Source organism: Oncorhynchus kisutch, linkage group LG30 (genome assembly GCF_002021735.2).
Source record: "Oncorhynchus kisutch isolate 150728-3 linkage group LG30, Okis_V2, whole genome shotgun sequence".
NCBI classification, from domain to species: Eukaryota; Metazoa; Chordata; class Actinopteri; order Salmoniformes; family Salmonidae; genus Oncorhynchus; species Oncorhynchus kisutch.
The window spans coordinates 28,916,701-28,930,251 of record NC_034203.2 but is presented as its reverse complement, the minus strand read 5'-3'; the positions used below and the strand labels follow the sequence as shown (position 1 = coordinate 28,930,251).

At 40.2% G+C, this 13,551-nt stretch overlaps 1 protein-coding gene across 2 annotated transcripts; it reads left to right on the top strand.

The window, feature by feature from the left end:
* The first annotated feature begins 9,260 nt into the window (after positions 1–9,260).
* Positions 9,261–13,351, top strand: arf1 (ADP-ribosylation factor 1). Of its 2 annotated transcripts, none has more exons than XM_020466598.2 (5): positions 9,261–9,388; positions 9,959–10,138; positions 10,327–10,437; positions 10,532–10,656; positions 10,819–13,351. In XM_020466598.2, the coding sequence occupies exons 2-5, from the start codon at positions 9,994–9,996 to the stop codon at positions 10,978–10,980; spliced, it is 543 nt and encodes a 180-aa protein (XP_020322187.1). In that variant the 5' UTR covers positions 9,261–9,388; positions 9,959–9,993; the 3' UTR covers positions 10,981–13,351. The 2 variants fall into 2 exon arrangements, with proteins under 2 accessions (XP_020322187.1, XP_031665707.1); XM_031809847.1 differs by having other exon boundaries at positions 9,364–9,776.
* The last annotated feature ends 200 nt before the right edge of the window (positions 13,352–13,551 follow it).

Here is a 13,551-nt window from a genome sequence, read left to right as displayed (position 1 = left end):
GAAAGCGCCTCCTCATATTTTTGCAGAAGCTAGGGCAAATGGAGAATGGATTTCTGTCTTCAGGATTGGATTGGATTTCTTTCAGAATGATTTAGTATAGGGGCTATTGTTTTATTGTGCCTTGTGGTCTGCTTAGCTCCTTATTGTAATTGGGATAATCTTATGCAAAACACCTAAAGTCCTAATTATTTTCGCTGACGATATTTAATTTATAGTGATTGGTCTACTTCATTTAGTCTTCTTCTTGGCACAATCCGCCATCAAAATCTCATTGAAGATGAATCCTCAACGGGGTACCACACATTTCCTTATGCACCCAAGGCATACAAAATGTTATGTAAATCCCCTTAACGACCTTTTCAGGCCACTGACAATCGCAACACAAAGGTGATTGGCAGCCGACACCATGGTGCACAGTTATCCTTTGCCCAGCACCACCTCGCTCTATAGCGCCCCCTACTGTGAGAGGCGTGGGGTAGGGTGCCCAGTGGTGGTCGTTGCCAATGGGGTAAAGCCAGCATGGATCCTCTCACGGCAACCATGTGGGTCGTGGTAATAATGTTTGATTTGTTTCCAGCCCCACATACCCCATTCCCTTTGGGGAATAGGCCAGGGCCAATATTCCAGCACATCAGGCGCAGAGGAAGGCATCCATGCCTGTCTGTCTGTGTTCCAGCATGACTTGGCCTTCTTTCGCCCCATTGTACTGCTCACAAGGCAGTCCATTAGTGGTCCCATTGGACCAATCTGCTCCATAATGTGTTTCTATAGTCATCATTATTCAGATTATTATTATTTGCCCCAACCCTGACCCCCACCCTGGAACCCCTGTGTAGTCCTCACGGGGGGGGGGGGGGTACATGGGCTCCATACACAGACTGTCTAAAACTCTGTAAGGGCTACTAATCTGCTACAAGGATGATAAAATACCCCACTGTGACACACACACACACTAGAGCCCGACCGATATGTTTTTTTGGGGTCCCATAGCAATTCTTTGGGGGGACAAAACGTACCGATTGCCATCCAAAACAGCAATTCTCCAAGAAATGTTTCAATTGTTGATTTATTACATTGTGAAGTGAATGACACATCATGGGAATTGCCGCAAATGTTGAGATCAGCATGAGATTCCCTTTTTTCATCCAATTGATTGAATATCAGTTATTGGTTACCGATACCGATATAGCGTTAATCAGACAATAATATTAGTGAACCGATACATCAGTAGGGCTCTAACACACACACACACACACACACACACACACACACACACACACACACACACATACACGCACACACAGCAACACACACACACACAGTAACCGACAAACAGCAACACACACACAACACACACACACACAGCAAAACACACACACACAGCAACAACACACAACCAAGAGTCCACTGTTCCCAAGTCCCTAACTGAGCGTGTTTTATCCTCTCCAGGCATCATCTCAGAGGGGAGCACGTCTGCCCCCTACTGAGATCAATACCAACTTCCTACAGTGAGGAAAGCCTGTTCTGATCAGCCCGCTGGCCTCCTTCCTCCATTCAGACAGTGCCGACTAGCCCTGCAGACTCCCTGCCTGGTTACCCATGAATTTGCTTTGATTTGGGCATGAATAATTCAGCTACATGAATAACACATCCAGGGTTGATGACCTAAGCTGAAGATGCTACTTCAACATTTCCCATGGTCATATGTAGCCTATAGCGGGTGTTTAACACAGATACTCCTGTAGGCCTTACTGTCCTTGCTGGGGCCCAGTCTCCTTTCAACAAAAGGTTGATATGGAGAAGCTATTGACGAGCATAAGGAAACTGTGTGTGTGTGTGTGTGTGTGTGTGTGTGTGTGTGTGTGTGTGTGTGTGTGTGTGTGTGTGTGTGTGTGTGTGTGTGTGTGTGTGTGTGTGTGTGTGTGTGTGTGTGTGTGTGTGTGTGTGTGTGTGTGTGTGTGTGTGTGTGCGTGCGTGCGTGCGTGTGTGTTTGCGTGCGTGAGTGAGTGAGTGCGTGTGTGTGAGTGAGTGAGTGAGTGAGTGCGTGTGTGTGAGTGCGAGCTTGCGTGTGCATGTGCTTGTGTTTGTGTTTTTTCAGAAGGGCGGGTGGAAGATATAGACCCTGTATTATCTCAGTTGTAACAGTCTGTCCACACATGTGAACAGTCACTCTTTAGACAGTTATTAAGAGAAGAGGAAGAACACCAACATATGGATAATACCACTCTATGGGAGGATGTCCGCAGAATCTCGCCTACTAAAACCAGGTCAGGGTTTGTTGCAAATTAGCATGATTTTTATACGGTATATATTTCAGGTATGATATGAAGAACATTTCGTCCAGAAACAGTGAATATGAATATTAGTAGCTTTTACTGTAAAAAAGGTAATATTTTAGCTCTATTTGTGGTATAAATGTTGTATTTCTATTCATGATGCAGTGAGTAAAATTTATAAACATTGACACACGTTTTGATTGAGCAATTGTTTGGGAAATAATGTTAGGTTAAGAAATACATTTAGATAAATAAATTGTGTAATGTATTGAGAAATAAATTGAGAATGAGACCCATGCAGAATGCGGCACCTAAAAAATACTATGCCTGTATTGTAACATACCGAATCCCCTATTCACATATTTTAGCCTTACAAAGAAAGGCATCATATGGCGCTTGTTATTTCAAAACCTGCAGGGAAAAAGTGATTGCTCTGCTCTCACATCCGTCCTTGTGGAATCTTGGCTTATTGACAGGATAAAATAAAATACTACCAAAATAAAATATTTATATTTGACAGGATGCCACACAGGTGTTTCCCCCTAACCTAACCTGTCAAACATCATTACCTGCACCTGTGCTCTGTGCTCTGTCTTTCTTAGTGTGTCTGTAGACTAACTGACTGGGGATATACAGTGTCTTCACAAAGTATTCACACCCCTTGACTTTTTCCAAATGTTGTTGTGTTACAGCCTGAATTTTACAAAAAATATTTTGTGGAACTTTGTTTTTCAAAATGAAAAGCTGAAATGCCTTGAGTCAATAAGTATTTAACTCCTTTGTTATGGCAAGCCTAAAATAAGTTCAGGAGTAAACATTTGCTTAACAAGTCACATAATAAGTTGCATGGACTCACTCTGTATGCAATAATAGTTTTTAAGATGATTTTTGAATGACTACATCATCTCTGTACCCCACACACACAGATAATTGTAAGGTCCCTCAGTCGAGCAGAGAATTTCAAACAAAGATTCAACCACAAAGACCAGGGAGGTTTTCCAATGCCTAGCAAAGAAGGGCACCTATTGGTACAATAAAAAAAGCAGACATTGAATATCCCTTTAAGCATGGTGAAGTTATTAATTACACTTTGGATAGTGTATCAATACACCCAGTCACTACAAAGATATAGGCATCCTTCCTAACTCAGTTGCCGGAGAAGAATGAAACAGTTCAGGGATTGAGGCTAATGGTGTCTTTCAAACAGTTACAGAGTTAAATGGCTGGGATAGGAGAAAACTGAGGATAGATCAACAACATTGTATTTACTCGAAAATACTAACCTAAATGACAGAGTGAAAAGAAGGAAGCCTGTACAGAATAAAAAATATTCCAAAACGTGCATCCTGTTTGCAACAAGGCACTAAAGTAATACTACAAACAATGTGGCAAAGCAATTCACTTTTTGTCCTGAATACAAAGTGTGGGGCAAATCCAATACAACACAGTACTGAGTACAACTCGTCATATTTTCAAGCATAGTGGTGGCTGCATCATGTTATGGGTATGTTGTAATCATCAAGGACGAGGGAGTTTTTCCAGGATAAGAAAGAAAAGGAATGGAGCTAAGCGCAGGCAAAATCCTAGAGGAAAACCTGGTTCAGTCTGCTTTCCACCAGACACTGGAAGATGAATTCATCTTTCAGCAAGACAATAACCTTAAAACACAAGAAAAACTATGCTGGAGTTGCTTACCAAGATGACAGTGAATGTTTGAGTGGCCGAGTTACAGTTTTGACTTAAATCTACTTGAAAATCTATGGCAAGAGCTGAAAATGGTTGTCTAGAAATGATCAACAACCAATTTGACAGAGCTTGAAGAACTTGAATAATGGGCAAATGTTGCACAATCCAGGTGTGGAAAGATCTTAGAGATTCCCCGTAAAAACTCACAGCTGTAATCGCTGCCAAAGGTGCTTCTACAAAGTACCGACTCAGGGGTGTGAATACTTATGTAAATGAGATATTTATGTATTTAATTTTCAAAACATTTGCAAAACATTTCTAAAAATATGTTTTCACTTTGTCATTATGGGGCATTGTGTGTAGATGGGTGAGAATTTATTTTAATTGATTTTGAATTCAGGCTGTAACACAAAAAATGTGAAATAAGTCAAGGGGTATGAATACTTTCTGAAGGCACTATGTGGGTGCGGGGTGACCTACGGACTTTCATTGGTTCCAGTTGTAAGCAAGCAAGTCCTCTCCAAGTCAAACAGTGCTTTGTTGCTGGATGTGCTTAATTTGGTCTTGTTAAACTGCATTTACTAATGTGTCCCTCGGGCATGGGTTGGGAAGTAGGAAATCACCCAAACTCTACAGGCTAGGAGGATAGGAGTCACAGAGCATGCATTGTTGTTGAGGCCTCTGTTCGTTCCCTTGCCTTCCATCTGTCTAATCACGTTCCTGCGTGCTAGTTCTGTGGAAGACCACACAGTAGCAGACTGAGGCTAATGCACTGACTGCTTTTAAGGTACTGAGGGTGTTACAATCACACTGTATTGATGCATGGGTTGGGAGGGAGTGTTGACGCATAATCCTTCATTGTGAAATTGAAGGATTGTAACAGTATTCCTTATTCAGCCTGGTTTGGTTAAATAGAACCCCATAAACGATCCATAGTTTTGAGGAAAATCATTGGCAAACTGTGTGACATTCCACAAAGCAACCTTGCCTACCCCCTATTGTGTATGAACTTGAATTGGTGGGATTTTTCACAAACAGCATTGATGTATTTGTAAAGAGGAATCTTGCTTTTCATGTCTTTAAATATAGTCCTTCTTTTTTGGTCTTACAGCATGTTTGGATATAACGACCCAACTAATTGTAACTAATTAAAGCTGAATATTTAACTTTAATGATCATAGCTATGACAAAAACTAAAAGTAATGCCAACATTGGAATCACTGATACATGTAGTGCACAGACCCAGTTGGGTGGAGCTGTTTTAAGCAGTGAGGAAAAGAGGAAATAATTGACTTGAATCATACTTTTCTGAAACTGATAAAAGTGTCCCACAATAATAATGAAAAGAGCTGATAGCCCAGTAATCTTACCTACTTTTTTAACAAACAAAAACACAGTGGTTTCCATTTTTTCAACTAAGTAGTCAACTGTAAGTACCCTATTAGTGGGGAAATCCCACTTTTTGCTGTCAACCTCTTATGTATGCAGTCTCTGTTTGACACATAGAGGGCGTTAGGTCACTATTGAGAAAGGGATTCCCCAGTGTTAGGTTTATACCAGTATGATACCTACTGCTTATAGCTAATAATGTTTTTTGCTTGTTGTGATATTTGAATGTTTCCAGTGCCATTGCCAAATGTGTTAATCTCATCTGTCAAAAACAGATAGGCTTTAATTACAAAAACTTGTGACTATTACAATTGAAATCATCATGTTTGTTTTTTCTAAATGCTTTAGGCTGAAAACCTGATCTTAAAAAATGTGGATTGTAACTACTGCAGTTTACAATTTATCCTGTTGAAATCATGCAGCCAAATCCAGTATATAAGGCATAAATCATGGTACTCTTATCTTAGTCTCAAAAGTACAACAGAGATGTACAAGGAAAGAAAATGAACGGCCAAATGATAAAAATATTAGATTGATCTGGCACAGGACTGCAACATTAAAACAGTGAAACATTAAAACAGTGAAACCATCCAAAATAAAAAATAACCATATTGCAGAGAAAACACAGCACTCCTTTACAAGTGAATACAACACTGGCTAGTTTTGGCTAGTTTTTCCTAGCCACCGTGCTTCTACACCTGCATTGCTTGCTGTTTGGGGTTTTAGGCTGGGTTTCTGTACAGCACTTTGAGATATCAGCTGATGTACGAAGGGCTATATAAATACATTTGATTTGATTTGATTTTGATTTGTCTGCCTGTGAAACAAACCTATGCTGAAAGCTTTTCTTCCTCGGGCATTTGGCAGGCCAAAACCACAAATGAAGGTTCCAGTAGTGAGACGGCATTATGCAGGCTTCGCTGTGTGGTCCTCCACCAACCACAGACCCACTGTACCCCCTGCTACTCTGTCCCTGAGTCCCAGGCACTGCCCTCTCCACTGGAGAAGGGGCAGACATGGTTGACCCTGGTTAAAATTCAACTTGTTGCACATAAATATTTGATTACTAGGCTTCTGTGAATCAGAGGAAGAATTTTGAATATTTTTGGGGACGAAATGTATTGGAATTCCAGTCAGATAAATATAGGCCTATGTGACATGCACAACAAATTGCAATCACAATAGTGTGAATTAATTATCTTTAGTAGGCCTAGAGGACATCCCCATTCTATCCATTGGAAACATTTAGCCTGAATTGTGTTTAATTGATTTATTATGTTTATTTGTTAAAGGATAATGTACAAAGGCTAAGTCTCAGAAATTAGAAGTGATGCATTGCCCCAGATTTAGCTAACAGCTAATTTACTTATCTGCAGTCTCTGGGCAGGTGAACATATAAACTTTAAAACATTATATACCAACAGACAACACACACATACTGTATATCAGAATATAAAAGAACATTCACAATTTGCTCTCTTTTGAAATGGAACCAACTCACACATGAACATTTGGTTATGAATAGAATAGTCAAGTAATGGAACATAAAGTCATACATCTATTCTTGCAACCAACCCGGTGGCAGCGGCATTATGTTCTCATTGCTTTTTTTGTGTTGCTTGCTCACATTAGCATCTATTGTCAATGTATGGACACCTGTCTCACAGTCACACAGAGGACATTGTTTCGTGATAAGCTATTCAGTGGACAAGGTCTTGCCATGCCAGAGAAAGGGGTGATTCTGGGCCGGGTTGGCTGGCTGGCTGGCTAGCCTCTGCACTCCACCCCCATAATGGCAACAGCTGAGCTACCCTGGTTTCACCCTGAGACCGTGAGAAGACAGATATGATGAAAAGCCAAGTGTCTCATAGACACCCCTCAAATGCCCCCGATTGGCACTGCAGATTTGCCCACATGAATAGGCCTATGTGCCATTGTACATTGTACAGTGGCGGCAAAATCAAGGGGCAAGGGCGGTTCATTACTTTACACAATCTAACACCTGGGAGACAAGACAGGACGTGTATAGAAAGAAACAAGGATGTTTTGTAGTGACAGCAGCACCACCACCCCTTGACTTATATTATTATTTCTACACTAGAGTAGAACTAGGACAACCAATGTCCATAAGTCTGATGATGAAAACATCGGATTGGATTCATGTTCATGGGTTTGTTATGACTGTAATGTTTTTCAAACAGTGTCACAGGTCCTGGTTAGAGATACAGAATCTTGTTCATACCTTATCAAACATTTCAGTGTTGTAACTCAATCTGCCCTGTTGCTAAGCTGTCAAGGAATAAAGGAGGGTTTGAAATGGCCTATAATGGAAATGTTGGTCCTTAGTGAGTTTGAATAAAACAAGGCAGTTTACCACATGCACTCTTGATTTTTTTCCACAAACTGATGGTCTTCCATTGTGCTAGGTGTGGAGAAAGAGGAGCTGGGTCTTTTTAGCTTTGGTCTGGATCTTGTGGGCCCTGCATCTGGCCTTTAGTGAAGTCCTTTGAAGACCTGTAGTCTCCTGAAGTCTATGGCAGAAATAATGAATTATGTCATAGTGAATTATCTCCCACCTGGACAATCTCCCACCTGGACAAGAAGGGAAATAATTATGTGAGAATACTATTCATAGACTACAGCTCAACACCATAGTTCCCTGCAAACTCATCACCAAGGTAGGGACCCAGGGACTGAACCCCTCCCTCTGCAACTGGATCCTAGACTTCTTGATGGGTCGAGCTCTTCAAGGTCCTTGGTGTCCACATCACTAAGGACTTAACATGGTCCACACACATCTGCACAGTCATGAAGAGGACACGGCAGTGCTTCTTCCCCCCTCAGGAAAATATTTGGATCCTCAAAAAGTTCAACAGTTGCACCATTGAGAGCATCTTGACTGGCTGCATCACCGCATGGTATGGTAAATGCATCACCCTTGACCGCAAAGCGATACAGAGTGTGGTGTGGACTGACCAGTACATCAATGGGGCTGACCTCCCTGCCATCCAGGACCTCTATATCAGGCGGTGTCAGAGGAAGGCTCAGTATACTCACAATATACACACTCACACACACTACATTGACACTCCTACATAAAACCCACACACATTCACATACACTACATACGCACATACGCACACACACGCATACCGACACATACACACTCACACACTTTTGCACTCATCATTTGCTGCTGCTACTCTGTTCTTTATTTTATATATTATATATTATATATTCTGATGCCTAGTCACTTTACCCTGCCTTCATGTACATATCTACCTCAAATACCTTGTACATCTGCACATTGATCTGGCACTGGTAATCCCTATATATAGTTCAATTTTTGTTTATTTTATTTTATTTCTTGTGTTGGTATTTTATTTGTCATACTTTTTTAAAACTGCATCATTGGGAAAGGTTCGTAAGCAAGCATTTCATGGTAAAGTCTACACCAGTTGTATTCGGTGCTTGTGACTAATACAATTTGATTAAAAAGAAAATGAAAACACTGTTTGCCAGTAGAGCACTCTTCAGTAGCTTTCACTATGCTGTACAGGAAGAGAGTAGATCAAGTTGACTGAATTCTGTTTTCAAAATGGTGCCCACCTAAATGGTGCCCGCCAAATCTAAATATTTATAGAATGGCACATCAAATGGTAAAACATTTTTCTGATTGGAGATCATATTCAATACAATATATCACAACCCTTAAAATGTTATCTTTCCCTATAAGTTTACCTTTCGGGCCATGCTTTTGGCATTCCTCAAACTAAAATTATATAAGAAAAAGCAGTGTGTGAGTTTTTTATTTTCATATAATCGAATAATTATTCTCACGCACCTGCAATAAGCAAACTCATATTTTAGCAGCACAAAAATGTGAAAATGAGTGTCATTCGCCTCCAGCCCATAGGGCGCGACATACCAAACGCTCTGTTTCACGGAAGTCGTTCTGGAAGCTCTGACGTGGCCAAATAATAACCCGACATCTTGAGGAAGGAAACGCCTTAAAGAGGAAAGAATTGAAAACAACTGTAAGCAGAAAACTGTCATTTTTACGCTTGATGTTGTTTGAATATGATAATCGTCACATACATAGTATTTAGCTGCTTAGCTATATAACGTAAAGGGGTCTCATTTCCTGGGGACTAGCTAGTTAAAAAGGTCTCTAAAAAACTTGCCAGATGGCTGGTTAGGCTAGCTTGGCGCCGCTTGCTAAAGCTAGCAAAACAGTCAGTTATCTATTAAAGAGCTAACTTATAGTTGTCTTTCGATATAGCTAACGTAATAGCCATTTGTCTTTCACTGCAAGACAGTTTTCAACGCGATGGTTGTTATCTTCATTTATTCAACTGATTAGTTTATGAAATGATTTGTCTAACGTTAGCTAGCAGCTATCTAAGCATTGACGCGCACTATATGGTTAGTTAACTAGCTTCTTGTTTTTAGTTATATTGCTAGCTAATCAACTAACATAGTTGGCAGAAAGTTGATATGCTAGGTATATTAAACAACTCAGTTTATAAGATGGGTAAACCTGTATTTGGCAGCGCACAACTACACACTGACGGTTACAAAACTGGGTTCCTCTTGTTCTCTTCTAGTATTCCTACTGCCAAAGTTGAATCCGTCTTTCACTATGGGGAATTTATTTGCAAGCCTCTTTAAAGCATTTGGCAAGAAAGAGATGAGGATCCTCATGGTGGGTCTCGATGCTGCTGGTAAAACAACAATCCTGTACAAACTCAAACTTGGAGAAATTGTAACTACCATTCCAACTATAGGTAAGTAGTAGCACTGGTGGTGGCATGTAGGCCCAAGTGTTGTCAGCCCAGTTTGTATGAATATCATATTTTGTGTAATGTTGAGACTATTTAAAAATATAGAATTAGAAACAACACAATTTCCCCCTGGACATGTTCACTTGCATCAAATAGATTGTGCGGGTTATTAATGTCTTTCTTCAATTCAGGTTTTAATGTTGAGACAGTCGAGTACAAGAACATAAGTTTTACAGTGTGGGATGTCGGTGGTCAAGACAAAATTAGACCGTTGTGGCGTCACTATTTCCAGAACACACAGGGTAAGATGTGCTGACAGCAAGTTATTTTACTCCTGTCAAAGGAGGACCAAGATGTTGACTCAAAATGTTTTTATTATTATATATTATGTTTCAGGTCTCATCTTCGTTGTGGACAGCAATGACAGAGAGCGAGTGAACGAAGCCCGCGAAGAACTGATGAGAATGTTGGCAGAGGATGAACTACGAGAGGCAGTCTTATTAGTATTCGCTAACAAACAGGTACTCCTACATTTTCCACCTGTCCATTGTGTGAAAGCAAAAAGCCTCTGACTTGTTTTTGTTGTATTAATAAAATAGAAAGGACAATACACCTGTTATATACTTTGGATATCCTTCCCTGGCTTGGCTTTTGTCTCATTATGGGAGAACTTCTCTTTTCAGGACCTCCCAAATGCTATGAATGCGGCCGAACTCACAGACAAGTTGGGACTGCACTCCCTCCGCCATAGAAACTGGTACATCCAGGCCACCTGTGCCACCAGCGGAGACGGTCTCTATGAAGGACTGGATTGGTTGTCTAATCAGTTAAAAAACCAGAAATAGGCCTAATCATCATAATCCACTGTCCTCCTCAACTCACATATACCCTTTTCACTCTATCGTGCTGACTCAAACCGTACGGTGGCTCAGATGATTTTCTTTCACGTTGTCCTTTCCTACATGGTTCTAGCAACTGTGTGGTAGACGAGTTACCAGGCTGGCGCAGTACAGCTCAGCTCAGTTTGGCTCGGCTCAGTAGTGTGAAAAGTGTAACACTGTATCTTCTCTATCTTTGCTTTGTACTCTTCTGATGTTGAAAATTAAGTTACTTTTGTCAAAAGTACCTACTGGAAAGCTGCCCTCATTTCTCATCTCTCGTTACAACAATTTTCCATATGGGCCAGGGAGGATAATAACCCAATCATGGAAAGCTGTCTGGGTTTCTTATTTAATGTAAATAGTCTTGTTTTGGATGGTGAGGGGTTTAAGAGGCAGCTTATTGCAGACTTTTAAAAATCTACCTTGGTTATTTCCTCCTCTTGACCCTTGGGCAGACATGCATGTCTAGTAAATAGAAAAGGGAGGCAAAAAATAATTGATGGGACCCAATGTTTATTGACTTTTTACATAAGTCTGCTGGTAATTTTTACTGAAAGGAGTGTTTCTCCTGAATTAAGCATACATACAGATGTACTACTTGCAACAATTATGGTTTAACACCTCTGACGGCTACAATATCCTGCTCCCCCAAAATACCATTTAGCAAAACACTGAAGAGCGTATTATTGAGATGAAACCTAAAACAGAGGTTAGTGGGCTTCAAAGTCAAACTCTTGTCGACACTTACCAGCTTTTGTTGTGTGTCAGATCATGTTGGCTTTCATTGGGAAGTGGCTGCCATGCAGAGTAACTATGTTCCTCCATGAATCTCATCATTCACCTGCTTTGTGATGGACAGATGTACTGTCTGGTCAGCATTATGATGTATGAAAGTGGCTCAGGTTAATAATCATGTGTACTGCCTTTGTCACAGTGAGCCTGAATTTAATAGCAAAAAAAGTGCATGATGTGGTCTGTATGTTGGACAAATGCATGTTTAAGATGCACAGATTCTGTGCAAATCAACAGATTTTCATCCTGTGCAGAATCTAATATCTCGAACACATTGATTGTCAGCGGGACTAGCTAATTGATTGTTAAACATTTTTGTCTACATAAGCATTGTCATTACTCTTGTCAGCTGCAGGTGCTCAAGGGTTGGGTTACCTTGATGTCCTCAACATCACCATCACAATGACTTAGCGCCACAACAACCTTGTAACTCAGGGGTCTTCAACCTTATCTTTCCCAGGGACCCCCTCCCAGGCAAACCACTGAACCAGGGACTCCCATTATGTTAGCCAAAACATTTTTTTCCCTCATGTCTTATCAGGTGAATGTCAAGGCGAAGTAATCAAAACATTTTGAGATGAATAGATTTGGTAAATGTTTTTTCATTAGTTTGACCTCCCCACATTTATAATTGGAAGAGGAAGTGTAAACTCTAACATAGCCTATTAGCTAGAAAGGTAACTGCAAACACTTTCGCTAAGCGCAACTGTTTAGCTTGCTATCCATGTGTTGGCAAAAATGTATGTCCAAGTCAAGAACACTTACCAGCAGCCAGTAGCACTTACCACACTGGTAGCCTATTTTTCAAAGCCAATGTCAGATACTCCAGTGAGTGTAATTTGTTCAATATTAGGAGTGGAGAAATAAAGTTGACATGAGAAATAAGATATTTTCCTCTTTTCTACTGTAGGTATGTCATTCAAAATGTGTTTAGTCTGTTGCTAGCGATATTCATAACATTGAACCCCCATCGCAGACACCCGGTTGTTTACCCCTGCACTCAAGGTATATGCTGTATGATGCTCTGATATGACAAAAGCAGTTGTATTCTAAATTCGGATGTCCTCCATCATGACCTGAAGACCTTGTTTTCATCCCTTTTTATTGGGAATGATTAAAGTGTATTAATAGTTATGGAACAAGGCATGCATCAATGTCAGTGGCAATATGAAATGTATGAACTCCATATTTTTTACTTAGTGGGCACTAGTATTTTTTTTGTCCTTTGTAGCTCATGTTGTCCTTGGCTAAGTTCTGGGGGGATACTTTTGTCCTCATGTCAAAGAAACATGCTGTTCCATTACAAACCTTTTGTGCTTCTTATCAAAAGGTTCTGGGTGTTATTCCACCAGTGCTATGGACATTTCTTAGTCTTTCTTTTAAAGCAAGGCATTGGATTAAAACTGATTGCCTGAACCTTTTGTTGAAACGTTAATCTCTTTAGCAGAACTTTTGTCTAAACTTTTTTTTATTTTTATGTAAAGTTATTTCAGCTTAAATTTTTTGGAGAAAAGCACTGTAATTAAAGTGATTAGAGACTGTTTACATGTTCTGTTATTTTTCATGTAATTCTCTTTTAAGTTATTGGATTTGATCATGCAGACATTGCACCGTTAACCTCTATCTCCTCCTTGGACTCACACGGCTGAAGGCAGTGAACATTATTGATCAACAGCAAGAAAGGCAACATATACTGAATCTGCCAACTGGCAAAATTCAAATATTGTACATTTTACCATTTAC

Bases quoted from the DNA above. Each gene is read 5' to 3' on its own strand.
- arf1 (XM_020466598.2), top strand. From the start codon at position 9,994: ATGGGGAATTTATTTGCAAGCCTCTTTAAAGCATTTGGCAAGAAAGAG. The intron at 10,438-10,531 runs GTAAGATGTGCT...ATTATGTTTCAG, and splicing joins CTATTTCCAGAACACACAGG to GTCTCATCTTCGTTGTGGAC. The intron at 10,657-10,818 runs GTACTCCTACAT...TTCTCTTTTCAG, and splicing joins TAGTATTCGCTAACAAACAG to GACCTCCCAAATGCTATGAA.